This window comes from Cucumis melo, chromosome 1, assembly GCF_025177605.1.
Source record: "Cucumis melo cultivar AY chromosome 1, USDA_Cmelo_AY_1.0, whole genome shotgun sequence".
Lineage (NCBI taxonomy): Eukaryota > Viridiplantae > Streptophyta > Magnoliopsida > Cucurbitales > Cucurbitaceae > Cucumis > Cucumis melo.
The window spans coordinates 2,649,134-2,675,227 of record NC_066857.1 but is presented as its reverse complement, the minus strand read 5'-3'; the positions used below and the strand labels follow the sequence as shown (position 1 = coordinate 2,675,227).

General features: G+C 35.2%; 7 protein-coding genes and 1 non-coding gene across 19 annotated transcripts; 4 read left to right on the top strand and 4 right to left on the bottom strand.

The window, feature by feature from the left end:
• The first annotated feature begins 1,465 nt into the window (after positions 1-1,465).
• LOC103495529 (lipoyl synthase 2, mitochondrial) lies at positions 1,466-6,046 on the top strand. 10 transcript variants are annotated; one of them, XR_007820883.1, is made up of 7 exons: positions 1,938-2,453; positions 2,706-2,917; positions 3,164-3,543; positions 4,089-4,277; positions 4,576-4,609; positions 4,777-4,882; positions 5,030-6,046. XR_007820883.1 is itself a non-coding variant. In XM_017046236.2 (4 exons), the coding sequence occupies exons 1-4, from the start codon at positions 2,023-2,025 to the stop codon at positions 4,209-4,211; spliced, it is 1,146 nt and encodes a 381-aa protein (XP_016901725.1). In that variant the 5' UTR covers positions 1,466-2,022; the 3' UTR covers positions 4,212-4,524. The 10 variants fall into 10 exon arrangements, 1 of the variants encoding a protein (XP_016901725.1); XR_007820894.1 differs by having other exon boundaries at positions 4,573-4,609; XR_007820891.1 differs by having other exon boundaries at positions 4,089-4,451.
• On the top strand, positions 5,010-5,879 carry LOC127143789 (uncharacterized). Its single transcript, XM_051079728.1, has one exon. It carries the CDS (start codon positions 5,010-5,012, stop codon positions 5,877-5,879), a length of 870 nt encoding a protein of 289 aa, XP_050935685.1.
• A 556-nt stretch (positions 6,047-6,602) lies between the features above and the next one.
• LOC103495693 (uncharacterized) lies at positions 6,603-9,740 on the bottom strand. Its single transcript, XM_008457320.3, has 2 exons — positions 9,130-9,740; positions 6,603-7,084 (listed from the first exon to the last, which is right to left on the bottom strand). The coding sequence occupies exons 1-2, from the start codon at positions 9,406-9,408 to the stop codon at positions 6,920-6,922; spliced, it is 444 nt and encodes a 147-aa protein (XP_008455542.3). The 5' UTR covers positions 9,409-9,740; the 3' UTR covers positions 6,603-6,919.
• A 3,792-nt stretch (positions 9,741-13,532) lies between these two features.
• On the bottom strand, positions 13,533-14,591 carry LOC103495692 (F-box/kelch-repeat protein At1g16250-like). Its single transcript, XM_017046237.2, has one exon. It carries the CDS (start codon positions 14,589-14,591, stop codon positions 13,533-13,535), a length of 1,059 nt encoding a protein of 352 aa, XP_016901726.2.
• A 657-nt stretch (positions 14,592-15,248) lies between these two features.
• LOC103495528 (pentatricopeptide repeat-containing protein At1g03560, mitochondrial) lies at positions 15,249-17,333 on the bottom strand. Its single transcript, XM_008457118.3, has one exon. The coding sequence runs from the start codon at positions 17,315-17,317 to the stop codon at positions 15,356-15,358; it is 1,962 nt and encodes a 653-aa protein (XP_008455340.1). The 5' UTR covers positions 17,318-17,333; the 3' UTR covers positions 15,249-15,355.
• An 89-nt stretch (positions 17,334-17,422) lies between these two features.
• On the top strand, positions 17,423-17,494 carry TRNAQ-CUG (transfer RNA glutamine (anticodon CUG)). Its single transcript has one exon. It is a non-coding gene; the product is annotated as a tRNA-Gln (tRNA).
• A 1,394-nt stretch (positions 17,495-18,888) lies between these two features.
• LOC103495527 (uncharacterized) lies at positions 18,889-21,496 on the top strand. Of its 2 annotated transcripts, XM_008457117.3 has the most exons (7): positions 18,893-19,723; positions 20,077-20,217; positions 20,309-20,422; positions 20,505-20,678; positions 20,879-20,994; positions 21,096-21,180; positions 21,271-21,496. In XM_008457117.3, the coding sequence occupies exons 1-7, from the start codon at positions 19,307-19,309 to the stop codon at positions 21,280-21,282; spliced, it is 1,059 nt and encodes a 352-aa protein (XP_008455339.1). In that variant the 5' UTR covers positions 18,893-19,306; the 3' UTR covers positions 21,283-21,496. The 2 variants fall into 2 exon arrangements, 1 of the variants encoding a protein (XP_008455339.1); XR_007820878.1 differs by lacking the exon at positions 21,271-21,496 and having other exon boundaries at positions 18,889-19,723; positions 20,883-20,994.
• Positions 21,497-21,837: 341 nt separating this feature from the next.
• On the bottom strand, positions 21,838-25,414 carry LOC103495526 (probable protein phosphatase 2C 52). Of its 2 annotated transcripts, none has more exons than XM_017046234.2 (7): positions 25,005-25,414; positions 24,084-24,168; positions 23,625-23,918; positions 23,181-23,531; positions 22,986-23,103; positions 22,673-22,896; positions 21,838-22,438 (listed from the first exon to the last, which is right to left on the bottom strand). In XM_017046234.2, exons 3-7 carry the CDS (start codon positions 23,883-23,885, stop codon positions 21,977-21,979), a joined length of 1,416 nt encoding a protein of 471 aa, XP_016901723.1. In that variant the 5' UTR covers positions 23,886-23,918; positions 24,084-24,168; positions 25,005-25,414; the 3' UTR covers positions 21,838-21,976. The 2 variants fall into 2 exon arrangements, with proteins under 2 accessions (XP_016901723.1, XP_050940518.1); XM_051084561.1 differs by lacking the exon at positions 25,005-25,414 and adding an exon at positions 24,600-24,761.
• Positions 25,415-26,094: the final 680 nt, after the last annotated feature.

Here is a 26,094-nt window from a genome sequence, read left to right as displayed (position 1 = left end):
TTAAGGATGGATAAGGTTTGGTTTGATGATATAAATAAATATATATGTAATAAGATTAAGGCATTTTTGGACAATCATAGAGTAACCAATATGCCCTTTTCAGCAGCCAAAGTTTTCTATGGGCAGACTTAATCAATTAAGGTTCCTATTGAGGCCCCACTCTTAGTGAAAAGCCTAGACCCTTCTTTCCAACATGTCTCAATTGGTCACCTCCATCAAAAGCTTCTATCATTTAATCTAAAAGCATACTCTTTTTTTCCTTTTTAAATTTCATTTTGATGGTCTATATTTGAAAATAATAATCACTACAACGACGACACGTTGTTTTCAAACTATTATTTTGTATGAATTAATAATTTTTTAATAGTATAGTTGTTTTACTTATGGAATCTATACGTTTAATCGATTCGGTCACATCTATTTACTTTGATGTTTTTGTTATTTTATTTAGACGTGGTTGTAAAGAGTTTAAAGCAATGAAGAAGAAATTGATGCTTTCCAAAGCAATACAAATTTATATATACCTTCAAATGCGACTAACATTAGACAATACATAAACTATAATAAACATTTTGAATGTACATAGATCAAAATGAACCAAAGTCGAAAAAGTACAATTATCAAATTAGTTTTTAAACCTTGGATAAACTTCAGCATTCAAACTTTGTATTTCTTTTTTTTTAATCGATATATAGTGATAGAAGATTTTTTTTTTCTGTTTGTTATCTTTGACGATACGTTGAGTAAAAGAATCGAACATCTAACATTTAAATCAATAATATATATTTTACGACTCAATATCTAGCCATCAATATTTTAAAATAGCAATTATTATTCACTAAATTATGTTAGAGATTGGATGTCATACAACAATTGTTAAAGATTATTTGTCTAGTTTGTTTAATTAATCAAGAGAGCATTAAGCATTAAAGTCAATTATTGTGATAAGATGCTTTTGCACTATGTAACTAAAAATAGTTGGATACACCATTTAAGGCCCACAAAAAAAATCTCTTTTTGGAAACAATGGTCAAATAATTTCTTTCAAATAATAATAATAATAATTACAACAAATAAATACATTAACCAAATTACTAAACTAATGTATCAAGTTCTAGAGAAAACAAAATTATGCCCTTTCAAGTTGCAACATCCCCTACTATAATTTTTCTTCAAATTTTCCATTTAATATAATCCAATTCTAAACATGGAAAAGAAATGTAACAATATTTACATTATTTCAATCTTTCCTATATTCATCGACTGATTTTAATAAGACGTGAAATCAACATTTTTCTAAACTCGTTGATGTCATAAAAAAATAAACTTAAATTATGTACAAGATCGTCTATTAAATTATGTATAACACGTGTGGTGTATGAGTAATAGAAACTTTAAACTCTTGATCAAGGATATGTACCTATAAATAAATAGATTTCTTTAAGTCTTGGCTATTAACCAACTTGTATTCAATAAGGTTAAAGTGATCTATTATCATACTAAATACACAAGTTTATTTCGAGTATGAATGCAAAGAATCAAAGATATATGGTTTAAACAAAATCTATTATACCAATAAAAAGGTTAACCATATGCAATAAAAACTAAAAAGTCTATTGCTCAAATCTCTTTCGAGACCATATTAAAAATGTTAGTTTAATTGACATATGTATTTATTGGATTTATCTAATAACATTTTAAGAGATTGTTGCAAATATAGCTATTAAGTATATAGCAAACAAATATAGTAAAGTGTGTCAAATTCTATCGATGATGATAGGACTATGTTAAACTATAAAAATATACGACAATAAACTACTATTCAAAATTTTTTACTACCCAAATTTTAAATCCATCTCATGGATCGAGTCAAGCCCACTTCTAAATTGGGCCACGAATATTGATTGTGAAGCTCAATAATCCCATACGTATGGCTGAAAACGCATTACGAACGAACGCCCTTCAACTATCCAAATCCACCCAAATTCCGGTTAGGCTTCTTCTCCGAGATCGACGACCACGATGAACAAACGTTGCCAAAGCCTTGCTCGAATCCTCAAATCCGTCAGTAGATCATTCTCTTCTTCATCTTCTTCCACCTCCGCCTCTGCCACATCTTCCCAATTCCCGCGCACGTTGGCCGGTCTCCGGGAACGACTCGCAGCGGAGTCCCCATCACTTTCCGACTTCGTTGATCTGCAATCTTCTGATTCGTATTCTGTGGAGGTTGGTACGAAGAAGAAGCCCCTTCCTAAACCTAAATGGATGAAGGAATCGGTGCCTGGAGGCGAGAAATATGTTCAAATCAAGAAGAAGCTCCGGGAATTGAAGCTTCATACGGTTTGTGAGGAGGCTAAATGCCCTAATTTAGGGGAATGCTGGTCTGGTGGAGAAACCGGCACTGCCACTGCTACGATTATGATTCTTGGTGACACTTGTACCCGTGGTTGCAGGTTAGTAGTAATTCAGTTTATTCAATCCATTTCTTTATGCTTATTTAATTGCCAATTAACGACTGAAGAACCATAATTTCTTGTTATTCTCCTGTGTGTAATGTCAATGTATATATAATTTAGTGGGGAACGTGAATGGATTTAGAACTGATTGTTTTTGTCATAGAAAATGACCCTGTTGATCACTTTGATATCATCGCGGTGCCTCAGAATTTCTAATTCCATTGCTGTGTGGGATTTTTTGAACACCAGGTTCTGTAACGTGAAGACATCACGAACTCCACCTCCACCGGATCCAAATGAGCCGACAAATGTTGCTGAAGCAATTGCATCATGGGGTTTGGATTATGTGGTCATTACTAGTGTCGATCGCGACGATTTACCTGATCAAGGGAGTGGTCATTTTGCAGAGACTGTGCAGAAACTTAAGGTGTTGAAGCCAAATATGCTGATCGAGGCATTGGGTACTAATTCCCTAGTTTCTATTACGCATAACAGTGTCTAGTTCATTGTTGCATTCAAGGATCCTTGATTTAAGGAACCTTATTTTATTTGGTTTCGGTGCAAATTTAGTGAAAGCTACTAATTTTACCCTGCACTGTTGATGTCGCCAAATCAGCATATGATATGGATGTGCTTCTGACTATGTTTTTCAGTGTGATTTAATCTCTTCTTTCATGTTGCTTATGCTTAACTAATTGATTTTGCAGTTCCTGATTTTCGAGGAGACTCTGGCTGTGTGGAGAAAGTTGCAAGGTCAGGCCTTGACGTCTTTGCTCACAATATAGAGACAGTTGAAGAGCTTCAAGGAGCAGTTAGGGATCACCGTGCTAATTTCAAGCAATCATTAGACGTTCTAGTTATGGCCAAAGAGTTTTCTCCTTCTGGAACTCTTACAAAGACTTCCATTATGTTAGGCTGTGGGGAAACACCAGATCAAGTTGTGCAAACAATGGAGAAGGTGAGAGCAGCTGGAGTTGATGTGATGACATTTGGGCAGTATATGAGACCTTCAAAACGCCATATGCCTGTATCAGAATACATTACTCCTGAGGCTTTTGAGAAGTATCAAAATCTTGGCATGAAAATGGTACTCTCTCTTTCTAATTATTTGAACAATTTGATTGTGTACTGTCTCCTCTGTTCTGCTAGTGAAAAATGATGATCGCTCAATCAATGCCTTAAAGGCTAAAGTCAACTTGATCTTTTTTTAAAAAAACTATAATATTGGGAATATTGTATCATTTTCCCATAAGACTAGGATGAATCAAAGTGCATATCTTTTTCTCTAACCTAAATATCTATTTTAAGCACACTTTAAAAGTTAATCCAAACAGGTCTTCTTGGATTTGTACGGTCTGAATAACTTTCATTTGCATTTTCCTTCTCTTGGATCAGTATCGTTGTAATTTTATGTGTGTTTGATTTGTTAGAGGGAGTCCATGTTTTACTTTAAAACATATACTAATTCCCACTTTGATTCATAACCCTCACTTTTAAGTTTATAGGAAATCTCCATGATCAAGTATTACTTATTATATGATCAATTGTTTTTTGATGGCTGGAGTTGCCTGCCATGCCTTGAGGGTGCAACAATTATCTAAAAAATCCATTTTTTTTGTTTGGTTGTGGCAGGGTTTTCGATATGTGGCATCTGGCCCAATGGTTAGGTCCTCATACAAGGCAGGAGAATTCTATATCAAGTCAATGATTGAATCAGATCGGGCAGCTTCTAATTCACAGCCTACCCAACTTTGATTATTGTTACCATTTCTATTGGTCATCTGTCCCCAACAATCCCTACAAAATTTAACCATGTTGCATGTAAGTTGACATATAAGCAAATTGGACTTTTGATTTGATGGATTTGTCCAGTCGTTTTGTCAAATTCTTGTGCTCCTGATCCGCTGCAGATGTATTGTCACTGTAGCCATAAATTTTTGCTCGACTCCTATATAATATCTCCCCTTCATCCTGTTCTGGCTGATCAGCATAGGGGTATTACTATTCTTGTAATATTGGAATTGGAATTTTATTTATTTGCTATTTGTATAGGTTTACGTTTGTACCATTTTGCTTGTTCATACAAAAACTCAATTATTGTATTTCAATGCAAAAGCAGGTTCAACTGTGAACGAGTTGACTTAAAGGATCTGGTAATTTTCTTCTCTAGTCCTCATTCTCTACGGATTGAAAAGATGTTAAGGTCATGAAAAGATGTAATGTTCCCTGTAGAGTGGTAAAATATTTATTTTTATAGAAGAGCGTTAAAAAGGAACGTCAAGTGAACATTAACATCTTTTTACGATTCCTCTGCCTTAAGCCAATCCCATGCCTCGTATTAAGCACGCCATTGACAGTCAGTTCCTTCTCCATTGGTACTGGGCGTCGAGCCATTTCACTGCCAACTCTGCCAGTGTCTCGCCCAGGTGCATTCCTTTCCCACCCAAAATTCAGTACCCTAATCGTTAATTTCAAATTTTCAAATCTTCAAATTCTAATATCTCACTTCATTTAGCTTCCATTTCCATTTCCATTTTTCACATTCACCACTCTATGGGTTGTTGCTGTAGCAGAGCCTTGGACAGGGGTCAACCTCATACCCTGGACAAGAATCATCGTTCTGCAAAGCCTCCGTCACCGGGATGGTTCGACACTGATGTCGAAAACGTCCCAGACAACAGAACCCCGGAAGAAGAAACCGTCAAAGAAGTCCTCTCAGAGACTCCCATTGCTAAGCCATGTAGTGTAGAGCAAACATCCCATAAGAAGCCACCGGAGCAGAAAGTAAAAGCAAGCGAAATGGATGGTTCGCTTGTCAAGGGAGAGGAAAGTATTGTTTCAGTTTCGGAGACGTCTCAGGTTACAGAATGGTGCAGCAATATGAGTGAAAGCGTGTCGATGGCGACCACCATTTCGGAGCAAAGGGAAGGGGATGAAGCATCAAGTAAGAGCAGAGAAATTGGTCGAAATATAAAACCGAAGATTCGCAGAAAGCGGCCATGCTCCGGCGACCTATCATATCGAAGAGAACAGAGAGACAAATGTGCAACAAAGAGGCCTGCTGAACTTTTACCAGAGAAGAAGTCCCGTGTGAATTGCAGGTACTCACATGGGACGACAGAATCAAGAGAGGCAAGGACCAGGAAACTGAATGGAGTGCAGCACGAGCAACAATCTGGAGTCAGCCATGGCCGCCGTTCGAGGTCACCAGCTGCTCGAACAGTTAAAGATACGAATAAGACAGGGAATATGAAAAGCAGTGTCATGAAAATGACTGGACAAGCTGGGGACCAACAAGAGACAGTGACCACCGAGAATAGAGACGAAGGGAAGTTGGAGAAGCCAATGGATGGTTCAATTCAGCCCCCAAATGAATCCATTGAAAACCCACTTGTCTCACTTGAATGTTTCATCTTTCTGTAGATTATAATGCAGTGTATTTGGTTGGTGTTGATTTGTTATCAATTTTCCTGAAATATGTTGTACACAAGACTTTGTTAGTTTCTGTAGTTCTTTCGATTGCTTGACTTTTCCTTGCTATGCTTCGTTTTTGTAAATGGTAAGTGGTAACATGGTTTGTTTTGACTCCAGTATTTCTCGTTGGTTTTGAGATTCGAACTTGCTATGGGGATCTGTAATTCAAATGGTCCTCCAACTTGGCATCTCTCTTTTATTGTTTTTGGGAAAAGTGAAATCTTTTTCCTTTCAATTTCTTTTTTCGTTATTTGTATTGAATATGCATGGAATACAGGTTATGTCTTCTCTGGTGGGGCTAACACGGGAACGCTTCTCCTTTTCTTTTCTCTCTGTGTTGCATTGTAGACTGTGCTGTCCCAAGCACTCCAGACAAAGGGGTCATCAAAAGTAGCACAGAGTCCAAGGAGAATTTGCACGAAGATTTCTCTTAATATTGTGAGTCATCATCTCTATTCACCTTCTAATGCCTAATTAGGAAGTAAAAATGAAAGAGCCTATAAAAAACCCCAGTATAATTATTTTGCAAATGCTGATAACAATGGCTATCACGTAAGAAGATTCAGTATTGAGAACTTTAATTTGTGTTTTCGATGCTGACGTTTCTACTTTTCACAGTTGGTGGTAGAATTATGTGGATAATTAACTATATGTTGTAACTTTTGATGCCAGTGAAAGAGGAATGGGATTCATTATGAACATAACAATCACGGAACTAATCATGGATTACAGTAGCTGACCCAGCTTGCAACAATCATTCATTTTCATCCTCTCTTTTCATTAGGTGGGGGCAAGAGAAGACCCAAATCCACATCATCAAATATAACCTACAGGGGCCTCTATACATACTGAAGTTAGAGACTGAAGTTGATGTGACTTTCATTCACCATGTTTTCAACTTTAGAATGTCAAGTTGCAAGTCAGAATAAGCTGAAATTGATTCCAAGTGTGGGGTGACCCTTTGTTCTATAGTGATGTTATTTTTCAGGTCAACTGATGTTGGAGCTTGATGATGGACACATGCTCAAGCTATGTTGATGTAGAGGCTTCAAAATGGGTTCTGGAGGACAAGGTGCCGGAGCTGGGTGAGCAATGTAGGTAGGAATTTCTTCACCTGGCATCAATACCGACACTCCTCGAGCATAAACGGTCATCTACATAAATCAAAGTAAAAATTAATTAACCAGTTATTCCCTATGGTAATAAAAAATTTGCTTCTCTGCTACTCCCCGAATTATATCTGTAGAAGTACATTACTTTACATGTCATCAAAGAGGAGAGAGAGATTTTAATGACCTGAACACTGTACCGTCACTGTTGATAACAGTATGTAAATATAAATTTGATTAAAAGATAGATGAATCAAAACCTCACTCCAATACAACATTAATGCTTGTCTGAACCTTTTTCCCTTTTTCTTTTCCCTTTTTCCCCTTATGAAGAGAAAGATAAGCCACATGATCAAACATGATGGTCACTAAAAGCAAATGTTCTCAAACAAGAAAGAAAACTCATAATAACGATCACCATTCTAATTTTCAGTTGAAAATAGCTGGCCTATGAGCTAAAAGGAGGACAACTTTATCATACTTGAGATGCAAGAATAGAACACAAATTAGTGGAAATAGATTCTGAATGATCCAGGACCTCCCTATTTCAAAACCCCTTCTACTCTGCTAGTATTTTTCCCAACACACTAAAATTCTAAAGTATTACTCAAATCTTTAATTACTCTCTCCCAACCAAACTCAGCTGTACATGACGGTATGGTACAAGTATACCTCATAGAATGTAGGAAAGATATTGAAAATGGTGCCAGCCGAGACTTTGAAACACTTCATAAAGCTAAATAAAATACTTAAAATATATGTGCACGTTACTATAGTGTAATCAGAAAGGGAAACATAGCATGTGATTATGTTTGTAATTAACTTGCAACTGCACCAAAAGTCTTATGAACAGTTTTGCTATTTCTTGCTTGAAATTGAACAATGCATTTAATGGTGTAGGATAAAATGGTTGACAAAGTTTGTTACATCGAGATAACTTAGAATAATCTGTTGTTTTAAAATGTCATCTGGCACAGCTTCACAAGCTAGTAATGGTTTAAAAATTAAGAGGAGCTTGCACATTTTAAAGCCTTTTGGATGTGTTTTGGCTATCAAATTTGATTCTAGTTGGATTGCTTTGACAGTTGAGACAAAAACACATGCTACCTACATGCTGTGGACCCTTATCCTTAAAATCTAGAATGAGGAAAACTATTGCATTAATGTTAAAACATACAGAGGTAATATAGAAAATTTCGGAACAGAACTGTTTCAAAATAGTTTTTTCTTTTAAGAAACAATCTAAACTCAAGAGGGCAACAGAAACGAAAGGTCGTCATTCGTCAATTATAACATCGCAAACTCAACAGTGGGTAGCAATTAGCAACTCAGCTGACAGCATGACGAACCACATAAAGAGCAACTAGATTACCTTGCCAAAACGATAAAGAGACATTTCTTAAATACCTTACCAAAAGACTGATCTCATCAACTGCATTTTTCACTTCAGTAAAGTACGTCCAGCAGTTGTTTGAAAATAGTTTAAACATTATTAATTGACATCGAAAAAATTAATTATTCTTTAAAGGTGATCCTTTTAAAGGATGGGTTTCACACAGGAAGAGATAAACACATGGTTATGATCTTACCACATTGCTAACAAATAATGTTTCTAAAGAAAAGCATAAACTATTTAAATTAGTAACACCATAAGATTATAATTTATAACTCTAAGGCCCCACAACAAACTTCCATAACCTACAACTTACAACTCTAAAGCTTAAGAAAAATGGCATGGGATTTAATATACAAATGAACTTTCCATGTATTAAGATGGTGGAGAATATGATTTCTAGAGCCTTAAAAGTTCAAAAGAGTCTCATGCTTACATGGTGGAATACAAGAAAACAGCTCATAATTAGTAAGGACAATTATTCATTCCACTAAAGAAACTAACAGCCAACAAACTATGCCACTATCGTTGAAGATAATGAAATTATTTACACAAGAAAACCAGCTTCATAATTCACAACTTACCAATCAAGCCTTAAATCAGCTAAAAGAAAACTCAAAACAAAGAAACTCGAAGAGCAAACAAAATGTAGTCCACCGTCAAAATGCAGTTGAATAAGAAAAGAGAAAATAAAAACCTTAGGAGATGGGTAACGAGGCTTTCCATCAAACACCATCTGTGCTTCAAGATCAGAAGGCGGCCGTCCGATGGCCGCCGGCGACCTGGGTCTTAAAAACCTCTCAAAAATTGCCATAACAAGGAACATAGAGATGAGAATCGCAGTAGCTACAAACCCAAACGACACCGCATTTACCGAATCGTCAAAACGGCTCCAATACTCCTCTCTTTCTGGGTTTAACGGTGATACCGCCGGCAACGCCGGCGCTATAGCCCCCCATTTTTGCTCACCTCCCATTAAAACAAAACCCCAGAAGAGTAATAACAAAAAAAACCCACTCTATGTGTTTCCTCTTGTGGTTGAACTTCTAATAGTGGCAAAGGGATATAGTTGCAGAGAATGGTGGTTTTTCAAAGAAAGGGAATTGGGTTGAAAAAAAGAAGATGGGTAAAATGATTACATGAAGACCAGTGATTGAAAAGCCATGTGCAATGAGATAATCAGAGCAAAGAAGAAAGAATATGAAATGGGGAGAAGAAATGAAGATTTTGCAGAAGAGGAAGATCGTTTTGCAGAGCAAGGTCTTTTTTAACGTTGCTTTCAAAAAGAAAGAAAACAAAGGGCTTTTTGTTGGGCTGAGTGATGATGATGATTTTTCTTTAGTAAATATTGAGAAAATCAAAATTATATATATATATATATATATATATATATATATATATATATATATATATATATATATATATATATATATATATATATATATATATACTATACTACTTACTTTCAAAGCTATGTTTTTAATTTATGTTGATGGAATGAAGTTATGAAGAGAATGTTTATGATAAAAAAAAAAAAAGTTTGATAATTTGAAGTTTTGATTGAAGTATATATATATATATATATATATATATATATAGATGAATGAAAAGGAAAATAAAAACATGTGAATTGATTGGAAATGTCATGCTTAATTGATTACATTGCATTGAGAATTGTAACTTGTTTAATTATTGTATTTTTAAGAATAATTTAGTCACTTAACATGTTGATTATAATCTTTTAAGTTTGCTCTAAGTGACGATGTTCACATTTGACTCTTGCACCATACCTTACTTATAATGAGGTTTTGATAATCATTACATTGTAAAACATTATGCTTTAACCTTCCAGCTTTTTGACATCTGAAAATAGTACAAGTATCCTCTTAGTAGGTATTACAAACCACAATCACCACTTATCTAAACAACACCAACTGTATATTCTAAGTTGGTAGCTTCGATTTCCGAATTAAAATCGATCATAGTCTTTCTAGTTTCATAACTAGAACCTTAGTTTCCTACCCAATGACTATTGATTTGAATTGTTAAAACATAGATAGAAAACACATACATTCATAAATACAAATACTACTTACAAGTTTAAGTTTTCTACCTCGACGTATTCATATGAAGAAATGTACGAGTTTATACCACCGACTTTTTAGATGGCGGTTGATCCACTCATTACACAATTTTGTGTCAAACAATCAATTCCAACGACGAATACTATTAGAAGTAATATATTTATCGAAAAACTTCCACCATCATCTTTTCTTTTTCTATTTCAAACATAAATCCAAACGTATTAACTTTGAGGAAAAGAAAAAGTAATTTTGTAATCCCATAATTCCACCAACAGAGTGGGCAGTAGTAATACACAGACAAATGTACAAAGAAAAAAAATAAAAATTGAGAGAGATCCACTAGAGAAAATGGCACGTGCTACCAAACACGTGTCAGCACAGAAATTCGTCGTTCAGACATTCACGTGCTCTCTGCGTACGACACCATCGAAAGAGCCTGACCTCCCCCGGGGGGACCACATAGCCAACGTGGACACGGTAGTCTCGCCATTTGGCGGTCTTACATTGGCGGAGTCAGCAAAGAGAGAATCACGAGAAGGGTAAAAGGACGGTGGAGATTGGGAGTTGAGGTGTTTGGTTAGAGTTGATAATGATATCCGGGTCGAGGATTGGGTTGTGGGTCAGAAAAAGTGGACCACGTGGGAAAAGTGGAAGTTTTAGTTAAGTCACGTGAAGTGTACCAACTTTCTGTGCACTTCTTCTTTTTTATTATTTGTTATTTGAAGAAGTTGGGCTTCATGTTACTCTTTTACCTTCAAATTTGGGCCTACCTTTTTTCTCAAATTCTCGGCCCAAACTTTTTTAATTACTTCCTTTCTACCAAGTCAATGCCACAAATAAAATTTAGAAAACTTTATTTATTTCTTTATTTGTTTCACAAAGTTTTTGTATTTAGTACATAATTGTATTGTAGTATCCAATTTTACGTTTTCAAATATATACGATGTTTATGTTATAAAATTATGCACAATAAATTGGAGATATAAAAGAAGATAATTTAGAACTCGTTTGAATTGAGTTTAGATATGTTTCTTTTTTTTTTAAATAAATTCTTACATACTATTTGAAAATTATTTTAAATGATTGTTAAATATTTTTGTTTTTTTTTTCAAGATCGACTTATTCTTTAATTAAATATTTGGAAATGTTTTATTTAATAACCATTTGATTTTAAATTTTTGAAATTTGAATTTACAATTATTATTTTCTTCTCTAAATTTATAGTTTTTTTAATCTATTTTTTTTTTTGTCATAGTTTTTGAAAATCAAGCTAAAATTTGAAAACCGAAAAAATTGTTTCTGTAATTTGGTTAACAATTTAGTTAACATGTTCATGGCTCAACTTTGGAAATAAGACTTTCCTCTCTTATTTGGCATCTCAATATTTTTCTTACTTTTTGTTTACCTTTTGCTCACCAAGAACCAAAACGACTCGAAAGTTTAGACTATTCCAAAAAATAACTTTAACCTGACCCAACGCTTGCGATACATGTACATAATTAGTCAAAGGAGATAAACATCTAAAACTACAATATAAAACAAATGGTCACTTGAAATGATTAATTTGAACATTGACCGCATGTGTTATTGAACAAACATTTGGATGTTTGAATACCGACCGCATGAGTGTTGTTGAACTAAAAGAAAACATTACAATGAAGATATATTTAACATGACAAAAAGTGTCTATTATAACCCAATACTAGCTTCGAACAAACACACAAGATACACAATCAAACAACGAAGTATCACTAAAAGTCTCCATCAACTCTTGCTATTTAGATAAAATGAGATCCTGTCACAAAATCAATTAACCGTAAATAAAGTGGCCTATGTAACTTTATAAAACATTTTGATGTTTCCTATTGCAACACTTAAAGAATAATGATAGTCAAAATGAACTTGACTCAATAGCGTTGAGATGCCCTATATCCATAGTTTGATTTATTTCTACTAATGATTATAGGTTTGATTGCACACACATAACTCCGATAGCTCCATTAAATTTATTTATTTATCTATATTAAAGTTTCATCATACAACCATTTAACTTTTTCTATATTGGAAGTTAATCCTTTGACTTTTGAAAATTAAGCACATCACTTTTCAACACCTTAATATAGTTTTCATCGACAAAAGAATTGAATTCTTAGTAAAGTTCCAAAAACAAAAGAATTGAATTCTTAGTAAAGTTCCAAAAACAAAAGACAAGATTTTAAAATTATTTTATGTTTTTTAAGATTTGATTTCATTTTCTAAAAGAATAGTAAAAGATAAATAACAAAAGAAAGAAATTTAAAGACAGGAGGGTGTTGATAGACTTTAATTTTAAATTTTAATACCATTTTGATTCTTGGTTTATATTGGTTCATGTTCATTTTAGTTCTTATACTGTCAACTTTGATTCATTATGATCTTTGACCTTTTAAAATGAAAATAATCATTTTGGAGTCTTTGTTTTCACTTCTAAAGAATAAAAACTAACACTTGTTTATTAAAAGTTCAAAGATCAAAATAAACCAAAGTTAAAAAACAAAAAGTTAAAATGAACATTTTGAAAATACATGGACCAAATAGAACTAAAATTAAAAGTATAGAAATAAAAAATAAACATATAAAGAGTACATGAACCAAAATGAAGTAAAATTAAAGTCGTAGAAATCAAAATAATATTTAAACCTAATTTTTAATTATAAAAAACCAAAATTCAAATGATTATGCAATCAAAATGATAACCACTATTTGAGATATTACATAGATGGAATATGGAATGAGTAGTTTTTAGTTTCTCTCAAGAAAACACTCAGTTTTTCTTTTATTGAAAATTGAACATCTTTAATCAAAGTTAGATCACCTTGATAGAATTGAGGTATGTCTAAATTAACATTTTAGCATTTATTTAAATTTATAGGTTAACTCGATGAAAATAAAATTTTAATGTAAAAAATTTGGTACAAAGATAAAATAATGATTTTTCCATATATATATATCTCGTTTTCTTAATTTTTTTTTTCTTTTAATCTCTTAGAATTACCACACAACAATGGCTGCAGAGCTCCTTTTCTCCATCCTCTTCCATGGGCTCCATGCTCCTCCATGCATCACCATTTGCCGACGTGTTAAAAACATGGACAGCCGAAGTCATCCTAGACGGTTGATCCGGCATCCTACGCCCAGCAAGAAAGTACAATTCAGGTCCCGCTGGTGCCATTGTGACAAATTTCGTTGCTGACAAGGCCTCAAATCGAGATCCGTCGACCTCACTCCAAATATTTTGATTCCAATCATATGCTTCGATCTGCCCTTTCCATGAATTTAGACAATCGCCAGAACTGAATAGTTTATCATCGACGGCGACAATCTGATACGGTGGAATGTCAAGTTGCCACATTCCAATGATCAGATTCCAACAAGATCTTTCACAATCGTACACCTCAGCAGAACTCCTCTCCATATTGCCAATGCAGCCATTGTTTCCAGCGAATCCACCGATGACGTGAAATTTTCCCTGCCATGCCACTCCAACGCACTTGTGACGAGAAGTGCTCATCTCTGGTAGCGATTGCCACTCGTCTAATGCGGGATCGTAAACCTCTGCAGACGCCATTCCCATGGCAGTGCTTAACCTACGTTTCCCACCAGCGACATATATCTTGCCATCGATGACAACACAAGCAAAGTCGAATCGAGGAACAATGAGCGATGCACATTTATACCATTTATTCTCACGCACGTTGTACCGCAGAACCTGTCGTCGTACTTCCAGTTCACGTCTCACTATCTGGTTGTCAGTTGGCACCATGTACTCGCAGAGGCGACCACCAACAACATATATGAATTCTCCAATTGAAACCATTGAAAACCCTTTGAGAGCATGGTTTTCCAGAAGGCCAGGGATTGTGGTGACTCTATTCCATGAGTTGTCTTGTGGACTGTAACAATCGATCCAATTAGAGATGTTGGCACCTTGTGAAGCATCTTTACCACAATAGGATACACATATCTTGAAATTGGCTGGTGGATTTCCAGTAGGTGGCCGAGACGGCGATGCCGAAGCAGTTGAAACCGAACCCATATGGTTAAAAGGAAAGGGTTTTTGAGTAAGCAAATATTGGGGTTAGTCACTTTGAAGTGATGGCGGGGGAATTGAACAATGAGGATCAATGAAGGATAAATAGGCAGGAAACAGTCGGATAATTCTAAGGTGCCATTTGTTTGCATCGAATTTAAAAATTGGGTGAAAAGAAAGAGGTGGCTCAAAACAGGGGATTCATTCCACTGGTGGTAAAAACTATGAGATTTCTTGTTCGTTCTTAGCCAATAAGGATTCGTCTACCTTTTCTCATGTTGTTTCTTTCTCATGTCTGATTGGCTACTTAATAAAAAATAAAAGCGACAGAATCGGCCTGTCCTAAGAAATATGAACATTGATCTCCTTACACAATCAAACACCAGAACAGGCATGATACCTAAGATTTGTGTCAAAAATAGAAATCATTTGAAAGAAATTGTCTTTAGCTATGAGAAATTTTTGTCTGAAAGAGGCATCCATATCAAAGACAAGAAAAAGAGCCATGGCTATGTATTTGGTCGCAATGTGAGGAAGGATTGACACAGTGACTGCATCTGGAATAATTTCCATTGTAGGTTCTTAGTTTTGTTCAATCATAACAAGAAATAAACCCAGTGGAACAAAAGATGGTCAAAAAAGAGCTTCTCCAGAACATAGTAATTAACTATGAACAAAATAAAACTTGTGATAGTCATTGCAAGAGTTAAAAATAGGATATGAAAGTCATTGAGGACAAAAATGTGAATAAAGGCACCAGAGATGAGAACTCAATTTTCAAGAAGTGTTCTGAACTTAACTCGTCTTTTAATACTACCCATCCGATCATATCCTATGCCTATCTTACTATGCATCAGTTTGATGACCAAATCAGAATTACCTGCCTTTCTCAAGGCATTGATAAGAACTGTACGTATTCTCCCCGGTATTTCCCTACCCCGATCCACAATTCCATCGGCCAATTTGCAAGCTTCCTTGATGCGTTGTGCTTTGCACAATGTATTGATCATATCCTCAAATGCCGTTTCGGGAATGATACCCATTGGGGCAAGGTCATCCAAGATTTTGCAAGCCCTGGCTACCTTGCCACAAAGACACAGCCCTATGGCAAGAGCTCTAAAAGAAGCTACAGTTGGAGTGATTCCTTTGTCGATCATCTTGTCCCATAACTTTATTGCCTCCTCATTTTTGTGCTCCTTGAACAGCCCATCGATAAGAATCGTGAACGTATAAACTGTTTGATCACAACCTTCTTCTTCCATCCTCCCAAAAAGTGCTAAAGCTTGATCAATCTTCCCATGCTTAGTTAGTGCATCTATAATGGCGTTATAACAATAGGAATCTCGAGCACAACCCTTTTCAGACATTTCTTCAAAAAGATTTTCTGCATCTTCAATTCTCCCAGCCTTTCCTAGTCCATCAATTAAACTAGCATAAAACATTGCATTGATGGCCACTCCTTTATTTCTGCAGAAATAAAAAAGTTCCATTCCATCTTCCACTCTACCACTTTTGCACAGTCCATTAACAAGGACACTATACGTAACTGCATCAGGTTCAAACCCTTCATTTTTCATCCTCTCAAAGAGCCTCATGGCCTCTTCCATGCTTCCACTTTTTGAGTAAGTATCAATCAAAGCTGTATAAATTGCAACATTTGCTCTACAACCTTTCTGATTCATTGTCTCAAAAACAGCATAAGCTTCCATACATTTTCTTTGCTTACAAAGCCCACCAATAACTAAACTATAAGAATGAGAAGGAATTTCCAATCCTCTTTCTTCCATTTCAAGGTAGAGACTCAGACAAGTATCGAAATCACGTTCCGCATAACAAGCCTGGATCAATGTCATATACGTAATCTTATCTGGTTTCACATTCTTCATCTCCATATCTCTAAATTTCTCCATTGCCTTCTGCAACTTCCCAGCCTTGCAATATCCTTTTATCATAATATTATAGGTCACGGTGTCGGGTACAGTCTTCCCACCATCCATAACCTCAAAAACCTTCTCAGCAGATTCAATAAACATTGAATTCACTAACCCATTTACCAAAAAGTTATAAGTATACAAACTCGGGTCAATCCCATTTTCCTTCATTCGTCGCCATACCCACAACAATTCCTCAACAAGTCCAAGATTCCCAAAGCTCTTAATCAAAGAATTAGCCGCCAATTCAGTCATTAACAAATCCTTATCTTTAAGTTCAAAGAATACCGATCGGATTTTGACCAAATCGGCCGAAAAAGTTAAGAGTTCAATCAAAGACACATAACATTCAATCTTATGAACATATTTCTTCTGCTTACCCGCCCAAAAAAAGAATCGAACAGCAATTTCAGGTTTCTCACGAAGCTCAACAGATTGTAAAACGAATGTAACAAAATTTGGCGATAACTTAATAAAAAACTTCCGACAAAAAGAATCTAGATTGTGTTCCATGTTCGAAGACCCATCTAAAAGATTCAAAATTTGGGTCACCCATGGAGATGGGTCTAGCGGTGAAGAGCTGGAAATTACATCAGAGACATCCACAAAAGGTTCTATCCATTCGGGAGGTGGGAGAAGAGTGTTTGTAAATACAAACCTGAAATTCTGGCTGAAACCGTAATCTGAACTCGTCGAAGACAATTTCCCATTTTCATACAAAGAATATGATTTATGATCAGGTAAACGAAGAGAACGAGATGAAGAGCAAAGGAAGGAAGGTCTCAGTAGGGATCTTCTCATTTGGGTTTTGCGCGCAAACAAGCGCCGCTAGAGGAGCTTAAAACTAAAAGTATACAAACTATATAGTATATTATTAAAGGAAAACTCACCTCCTTAGCATCAAACGGTCCCATGGTCTAGTGGTCAGGACATTGGACTCTGAATCCAGTAACCCGAGTTCAAATCTCGGTGGGACCTTTCATTTTTTTTCACTAACCATTTTTGTTATGATGAGCCAAATTTGTAGCATACATTAAAGTATAAAAGATAATTATCAAATATACGTATAAGTTTTGATGTAACAATAATACAATTATTCTTTCATTCATATCTTTGCTAAATTTTGACGTAATTTGGATAATCAAAGTAATATATATGATAATAAATATAAATAAAAAATAAATGATAATATAGAAAATAAAAAAAAAAAAAAAGGTTAAAATCCTATTTTTGTCCCTAAATTTTGTATTTTTGTTTTATTTTGATAACTAAACTTTTAAAATTATCTATATTTTGATAATTAAGCTCTAAATTCATTGTATTAATTAAATTGATAAATAAAAAAAATCTTGCTAATTTATTATATTAATTTTTATGCTAACATTGAAATATAATCAACACACCTTAATTAAATAAAGCTTAAATTAAAAACTAATTTTATTCAATTTATCTTTGGGACGTTTGGTTCGTGATCCAAAAATTATTTTAAAAAACAAATAATTCAGTGGAAAACAAAAACAAATTTTCTTTTTCATGGTATTCACAAGCACGTTTAGTTCCAATTTGAAAGTAAAAAATTCGGATTTAAATTTCAAAATTTATATTTGGTTGTGATTTGTGAATTAAAAAATACAATAGTGTATCTCAATGTCACAATTTTGTAAAACAAGATACGAAAAAAAACGACTCTTTATTGTTTTTGAAAATTTTTTGGTATGTGGTCTTTTAAAAACAAATTGTAACAATGTTTCAATTATATTTTTTTTTTGGTACTTTTTGTTTTTGTTTTTGAATTAAGAACCAAACCGAGGCTTAAGTTTCTCACATCTCTTTTCCACTCCACACTTTCATTTATTTGTTTTTTAAATTGAAATATATCTTGAACCAAATTAGAAGAACTTGACATCAATTGAATAAAAAGTAAAATCGAATTGATATATTTATGTTTAACATCCATGACAATAAAATAAACTATAAAAATAAGAAAATTACTGCAATTGTTCAAAAAAAAAAAACTCTATCAAATTGTAAACAAACATGGAATCATAAATCCCAAAAAGAATGAATAAGAAATAATCAGGAGGAATTAAAAAAAAATTGTTATAAACCATGAAGAAGTGAAAGTAAGTTAATTCTAGAAACAAAAACAATAAAATTGTTACCCACGAGTTCGTAGTATTTGAAAAAATCAGTCAAGATTTCACCAAAAAACGCAAAACAATCAATAGACTAAAAAAAAAAAGAGTTAAATTTGTATGTAAATCTTAAATCATCAATCTAGATCGGAAAAACTTGTTTAACGAATGCTTAAACAATTTGCTAACTTTGAGAAGTGACAATTTTTTTTCTTTCTTATTTCCTCGTGGAGAGAGTAGCATTCATCTGTTTGTGGTTCAAATTCACAAAATTTTTGTATGTACAAAAGAAAAGGCTGCTGAACACAATCCATGTCAACGAAGATTGCTTCCTTTTCTGGGTCGGCTAAATACTACACCGTCCATTGAAAGAACCATTCGAGAAGCTTGTTGAATGAGCTAACGCTGGGTTGTTAATGGGGACAATTCCTTTGCTTGTCACATCATGGCTTGTGGAAATCGTTCTGTTTACGAAACTTTTAGGAGCAGATTATTTGACCCAATTGAATCTGTTGTATTTCACAAGCTTATAATTGGTTGAAATTATCAGGGGGAGAGGACATGAAGATCAGAGACGTAATCTGCCACTGGTACAACGAAAGAGTTTTATGGGTTTTACAAGCACTCATCTGTAATATTTGATTATTGGTTTTCCATGGCAGCAATCAACAGTTTTGTCGCTCAAAGGCTTCTTCCATACACAAAAATCGAAAAACCCCACTTGATTTCAGTTCTTCATTTCACCAAGAGCAGTATAAAATTCAACCCATCTGATAATTTGATCCTCTCGACCGTCAGAAGAAGAAGATGGGGTGTTAGGTCGATCAGTGAAGACCAAGAGTTGGTTCGTTTGGAGGAAAATCGTTCGGAGGATGAAGAACACAGCTTATCCCTTGATGGGTCCGAGAAAATTGAGGCATATTCATCTTCTTCTTCTTCTTTCTCTGAAGAGAATGGAGCAGATGAAGTGTTGAAAGGTTTCAGTGGCAGAGCTGTTAATGCTACCATTGTTTTGGGATTTGGAACCTTGCTGGTGACTAAATTGCTTACCATTGATCATGAGCTATGGCATGTAAGTTTTCTTGCATATTGGAACTATATTAACTTTTCATTTCAGCCATTTATTTTCTTTGACTGATACCTTTACCTGAACTAAGTATTATAAGTTAGTTCCTTTCTTGTTTGAGTCATTCTCAAAATTCGATTAAATTGGTTCATATATGAAATCCAATCTTGTTTTCTACATTTTTTTTTCTTTTCTGGATAACTGTGCGTAATATGAAAGAGGAAAAAACTCCAATTTACTTCAAACAAAATATACTTTTTCCGGGGAAAATCAGTTGAGCAAATGGTGAAGATGAATGCTTCATTGTTACAAGGATGGAACTTCTATCTAGTTACTATCTCATGATTCGCACTTCTCAGGGATGGACCTTGTATGAGGTGCTAAGATATGCACCTGAGCACAATTGGATTGCCTATGAAGAGGCTCTCAAGACGAACCCCGTTTTGGCTAAAATGATGATAAGTGGAATTGTTTATTTTCTTGGAGATTGGATCGCTCAAGTAAGTGCCTGCAGGATTTTCTAATATCGTCTCGCAATGCTGACTTAGTAATAACTCAGTTTGTTGGTTCCATTACATTATGAACCTCCAGTGTTATGAAGGGAAGCCACTGTTTGAGTTTGACAGGGCACGCATGTTTAGATCTGGTCTTGTTGGGTTTTCTCTCCATGGATCTCTTTCTCATTACTACTACCAATTCTGTGAGGTTAGATTATGGTTCATTTGTATTGCTTAGTCTTGTTTCTTATGTGGTATCTTTATCTGAGACTAGTTTAATCACTTTTTAGATTCTCTTCCCGTTCAAAGATTGGTGGGTGGTACCCGTGAAAGTTGCATTTGATCAAACTGTCTGGTCAGGTGTGTGGAATAGCATATACTATGTGGTTTTGGGGATTCTTCGTTCAGAATCTATGAACGATATCTATGGCGAATTGAAGTCGACATTTTGGCCAATGCTTACAGTATGAATCTTCTCTGGCCTCTTCTGACATCATTGTTAGATTTAGTTCCTTCTGATGTTGTTTGCACTTTGCTCAATGATCTTCATGTTGTAATATGTCTATCTTCACATTTATTGTTAAATATCAGTTGGTTTTCATTCACGTATTTTAGTTTTAAAATAAACGTCAAATGTTGTAATGTTTTATCATTTGCTTGATAGGCAGGTTGGAAACTTTGGCCATTTGCTCATCTCATAACTTATGGTGTTATTCCTGTTGAGCAAAGGCTTCTATGGGTGGATTGTGTGGAGCTCATTTGGGTCACCATTCTCTCGACGTGAGTTTTAAGAAGCCAATACAATTATCAGAAATTTCATTGAAAAACATGTATTGCCCTGCAATGAGGCGCAAAATTCAACTTGGTTATTGTCATTGTAGATACTCGAATGAGAAATCCGAAGGACGAATAGGCGAGGCATCAACAGGAGAAAACGAAGCTTCACCAAGCAGTCAATCAGACAAGGTGAGTCGCAAGTACATTGAAACTTCTCCATTTAGTCAAGAGGTTTACTTTGACACAAGATATGATTCAAATTCTTGATTGTTCTTCCAGGATCAAACATAATGGGGGAAAGTTGGCTAGGCAGAGAACATATTCTAATCTTGCAAGATATCAGAAAAGAAGTTATTGTTTTATTCCCGAAACAGATTGTAAAATGTCTGTTGGTTGTAGATATAATTACAACAGAACGCACATGCACATAAAAAATGCAATTTACTGCAGATTTCATTTTCCAAGAAGATGAAGCATCCTCTATTAAAATAACTTTGTTCCCAGATATGTTTTCTTCACCAATTTTTTTTCCTGAATATACCAGATATGTTTTCTTCACCGATTCTTCCCAATATTACTCTTAAAAGAAACAACTACTTTGATGAGTTTACTGCAGATTAACTCTTACCACACTATCTCATTGGTTTAATTTGATAATTAACACAAGATTCCATGGAGCCCCAAGATATTCAGCAAAATCTGGTTTATTGGCAATCCACTTTGATCTTGGGGAAAGGACATTGGTAATTGCTTTCACAAAATCACCTTTGATGCAAGTTAGATTAGATTATAGAAATTCTTTTAACCAATTTCATTCGATGTGAGCGAGCTTTGAAGTAGTTGATGTATGAAAACAGTTAAAACTTTTGTGCAATTCAAGATACACTTGGTGGCAAAATGTACCTACACAAACCTTTAAACCAGTAGCCAGTTTGAAAGATTTATCTTTCCATTTTGAATTCACAATCCTAGAATTTTATAAAACCTATGACACAGGCCTTTCCTCGGAAAATCTAGGAAGCTGAACAAGTGAGTTCACTCGAGTGACTCCTTCCAAACCCAACCAGTTTTGATCTTCTGCAGGTACAGCATCGCCAATTTCCCCGTCGTCAACAGGTAATCCCTTGTTTTCTTCAGATGATCTGACAGTGTTATTCCTTTGCAAACATGGCTCAGACCTTTGGCCATCATCGGATTCAATAGCTGTACCCGAATGATTACTACGCAATGTTGCAGACGAGAAGGCTTGTTCATCACAGTCAGATTCGGAGTCCATCCTCCTATCCAAAAATAAGCAGACGACTGCACAGTCATCCATTTTCGAGGTAGGGTATTTGAGTTTCCATTCACGAGCAGCTGAGTCCACCACGGACCTCGCAGCTGATGCCCGGGTTGGGGCTGAGGATACTATGTCAACCACCTCTTCATTGCTCAACACATCCCACACCTGCAACACTACTAAATTATCCCCCATCCATAGACTTTTGATGCTAGAGATAATACAATGAAAAATAAGAAATTGTAGTAAAGCAACTTCAGCTATTAATTCAACTAGAGATGAATGTTGATATAAAGAGTAAGACATTGATAAATAATCTCTTACCAATGGGGTGCCTAAAATATGTTAAAATGCTACATTGAAACAGTTGAAGAACATAATGAAGCAGAAGAGGAAACTTACCCCATCTGATGCAAGAACGATGAACTGATCAGCATCGGTTAGGGTTCGATGAGAGAATTCAGGTATAGAGATAACCCCATATTCTTTCAAACAAAAGTCACCAAATGCTCGAGCCATTGCTAAACCGGGGGCATCATCAAAAGGTAACCACACCCTTGGCACTTCTGGCTCATCCTGCAATGCAAAGACCCTGCCTTTACACCGTTTTATTCTTTCAGCTTCTCCTACAGAGTGATGATTAACAATCAACAAGTTAGCTCATTAATCAAACACCAAGTCAATCAATGGATGAATAACACAGCAACCAACATACTCGGCAAATCTGGCTTAAGATCCACGGTTAATTGAACTGCCACAGTGGAATCATTGGCGTCCTTCGAAGCGAGGATTGCTCTTGAATCCCCAATATACCCCATGAAGAGATTTGACCCCTAAACACACAACTAAATAAGAACAAAGATGACAAAAGAAACCGAAAGGATTGGAAAGGAAATCCTTTTTCCCAAACCTGTTTAACTATGGTGACTGCAGTACTACCACTACAAAAGCAGTCCAGATTAGGATGTGATCTCAACTCCTTATCCATAGCTTTATACGAGTTCAAAAATGCATCTTTCCATACCGAATTCTGTGAGTCCTCTACAAAACCATCTTTCTCAGAATCCTCGCAATCTGGAGGTGTCTTCAAATTCCTCTGGAAACAGGTTTTCCCAGAGTCATTTTGCTTCAGCTGAGGAGACTGGAAGAACGACAGCAACTTTATCGGCAATGTATCCCTCACTTTACGAGCAACGAGATGACCATAAGGTCCATGTCCATCAAACACACCACAAAAGATTGTGTCCTCTGACATGAAATCCTGCAAAAAGAAGAAAAACAAGGAAGCATGAACCTCTATAAACAACAATTTCATGCAGCTAACTATTTGTGGAAGAACAGAAACAGAACATACTTCCCACACAACCATGGCATCCTGGTTTATCCCCTTGCGACCTTGTTGAGTGAAAATGCAAGAAGAACGACTTTTTCCATTCATGAAGATCCTGTTAGGAGCTGAAGGAAGATTCTGAAGAGCATAAACATGGTCGGAGAATGTTCTCTTTGTTCGCTTTCGACATACAAATCCAATTCCCATGCATGAAGAAGAAACTGATTCCCCATTGCTTTGGCTACTACATGTACTATGGCTGCTTGTAGAGACACACCCACCCATTTTACTTTCTTGGCTTCAGAAATGCATCATCATCTGATGTAAATAAGAATGACAAGATTCCCCTTTTAGGTTAGATCTCAAATGAAACACTGAAAATTCAAGCGAATCAAGAAAAGAACAACAGAAAAAAACTAAACTTTCTGGGGAAAAAAATATAAAACAAAGCGACAGAGAGACAGAGAGAAGCTTTTTTCACACCTTAATATGTTAAGAATTTGGATGTTTTTTTTTTCAGTCAAACTTCAATCCTTTCATTGGAGGATGAGTGGATGACGGATACCAGCTGAACAAAACAAGAAATGGCTCATTAAATAAATGATTTTAAGCCATAGTTTTTAGCGAATCAAGAAAATGATGCACATCAACTTCATGAAGGGAAGAAAAAAAAAGGCAAATAACAGGTCATTTAAATAAGCGGCCATGTGAGGCAGAAACAGAAAATAATAAAAAAAAATGTCCTGATGATCTTGTGAGCGGTGACTTGGCCATCGTCAGACTCACGTTGGAAAAAACTAAGTGCACTGTGTGAAGACATTGTTTCCTTTTAAAATCATTTCAGAAATCTCAAGGACTTAAGAAAACCCTTGTTCCACCCCCCCCCCCCCTCCATTTTTTCAAAAAGATCCATAAACAAAAGAGAAAGAAACAAAAAGTTGTGATTTTTACTTGGTTCTAAGCTCTCAAAAATGACTGAATCTATATCAGAATACTTACAAGTTCAATTTTCCACCGTCTCCAAACCATTTTGGAGAAGAGAAAGGAAAGAGAACCAAGAAAACAGAGAGAAAGGGAAAGGGTAATAAAGCAAGAAACAGGAAAGCAGAAAAGGACTGAAAAAAGTATGAAAGGGAAAAGCCTCAAAGAGACCAAAGGGAGAAAGCAGAGATCAATTAAAAATCACCTTCATAGCAAAAACAACAATAATGCACAACACAAAAAGCAGAAGAACAGTGGCAAATCTCAATTTCTTGTATATAAATAAAAAAAAAAACAAGGGAGACTTAGACTGTCACATAGACTTCCCAACAATAAAGAAACAGCAGACGTGTAAAGCAGTCTCCAAAAGCGACTTAAACTCTGTTCATAAACAAAATACAGAATCAGGAAACAAAAACAAACCTCTTCTGGTTCACTCCGTCTCACAATCAGTTTGATGCTTGAAGTGGAGTTCAAACTTCTTCTACATACTCTCACTCAGACAGATACATAAAAAAGGGAAGAGAAATGCATGTAGAGACTATTTGTCGTTCTTACCTGAAAATAATGGAAACCAAAATCTGAAAAACACCAAAATTCAACCAAATAAAAACATACCCATTGAGCAATATTGCACAAATGGCAAAAGGAACAAGAAAAGAGGAGGCTTTAACAACTGTATGAAGAAAGTAGTAGAAAGTAGTGAGTAAAAGCCCCAATGAGAAAGGAGGGAAATTTGAGGAAAAGCCAAAATTGGTTGTGTGGTTTTGGTTCTATTCTAGGTCAAATGGCCGATTTTTTTTTCACAATTGATGAGTCGGATAGAGAAAGAAAAAGAGAGAGAGAGAGAGAGAGAGAGTTGCTGATTAATACAGAGGTGGTGTATTAATTTCGTAAATGCAGCACCATTTTGGATAAGGTTTGAAGCCACAAGAGTGTTCTACCATTTGGCCGCTGTACTTATCAATATTATCCTCTCAAATTTTAAGAGGGTATTTGTATAATTAGTGTAAAACAAAACCTGAAATGAAGAAACACCCCTCAAATAGATCCAACGGATGAAAATGTTTGTACAACTGAGAGGTCCCATTCTTGGCTGAAAATTAAATGCCCCTTCTCTGCATTCTAGTTATTTTTCTCTGTGAGTAAAAGTTAAACCTACTACCTGCATGTTTTGCTGTGCAATCGGCAATTAAGAAAACAAGAAAATATAAATTGTAAAAAAATCGACACACAAATTAGTTCACTGAGAATGCATAAGCTACGTTAGAGAGTTCATATATAAAACATTCTTTAAATTCTAAGACCAATATAGTAGATATGAATTCAAATTAGTAGGAACAAAGAGCCCAATTAGACGTATTGGCTGTAGAATCCGATTTGTTGGTCAACCAATAAAACGATGCTCGGTTATTCGAAACACTACCTAACATATTGAAGACATTCACTGTCTTCCGCATTTGGCCATTTTTTTTCTCTAACAGTAAAATAATTTTGGGAGTTGGGTCCAAGA

Excerpts from the sequence above, each read along its gene's own strand:
- LOC127143789 (XM_051079728.1), top strand. The coding sequence starts at position 5,010 with ATGGGTTGTTGCTGTAGCAGAGCCTTGGACAGGGGTCAACCTCATACC.
- LOC103495693 (XM_008457320.3), bottom strand. The coding sequence starts at position 9,408 with ATGGGAGGTGAGCAAAAATGGGGGGCTATAGCGCCGGCGTTGCCGGCG. Across the intron at positions 7,085-9,129 it reads CTCGTTACCCATCTCCTAAG|ATGACCGTTTATGCTCGAGG; the intron begins GTTTTTATTTTC and ends TGATTTATGTAG.
- LOC103495529 (XM_017046236.2), top strand. The coding sequence starts at position 2,023 with ATGAACAAACGTTGCCAAAGCCTTGCTCGAATCCTCAAATCCGTCAGT. Across the intron at positions 2,918-3,163 it reads TATGCTGATCGAGGCATTGG|TTCCTGATTTTCGAGGAGAC; the intron begins GTACTAATTCCC and ends TTGATTTTGCAG. Across the intron at positions 3,544-4,088 it reads AAAATCTTGGCATGAAAATG|GGTTTTCGATATGTGGCATC; the intron begins GTACTCTCTCTT and ends TGGTTGTGGCAG.
- LOC103495692 (XM_017046237.2), bottom strand. The coding sequence starts at position 14,591 with ATGGGTTCGGTTTCAACTGCTTCGGCATCGCCGTCTCGGCCACCTACT.
- LOC103495527 (XM_008457117.3), top strand. The coding sequence starts at position 19,307 with ATGGCAGCAATCAACAGTTTTGTCGCTCAAAGGCTTCTTCCATACACA. Across the intron at positions 20,423-20,504 it reads ACTACTACCAATTCTGTGAG|ATTCTCTTCCCGTTCAAAGA; the intron begins GTTAGATTATGG and ends ATCACTTTTTAG. Across the intron at positions 20,995-21,095 it reads TGGGTCACCATTCTCTCGAC|ATACTCGAATGAGAAATCCG; the intron begins GTGAGTTTTAAG and ends TTGTCATTGTAG.
- LOC103495526 (XM_017046234.2), bottom strand. The coding sequence starts at position 23,885 with ATGGGTGGGTGTGTCTCTACAAGCAGCCATAGTACATGTAGTAGCCAA. Across the intron at positions 23,104-23,180 it reads CAGTCACCATAGTTAAACAG|GGGTCAAATCTCTTCATGGG; the intron begins GTTTGGGAAAAA and ends TTGTGTGTTTAG. Across the intron at positions 22,439-22,672 it reads TCGTTCTTGCATCAGATGGG|GTGTGGGATGTGTTGAGCAA; the intron begins GTAAGTTTCCTC and ends GTAGTGTTGCAG.
- LOC103495528 (XM_008457118.3), bottom strand. The coding sequence starts at position 17,317 with ATGAGAAGATCCCTACTGAGACCTTCCTTCCTTTGCTCTTCATCTCGT.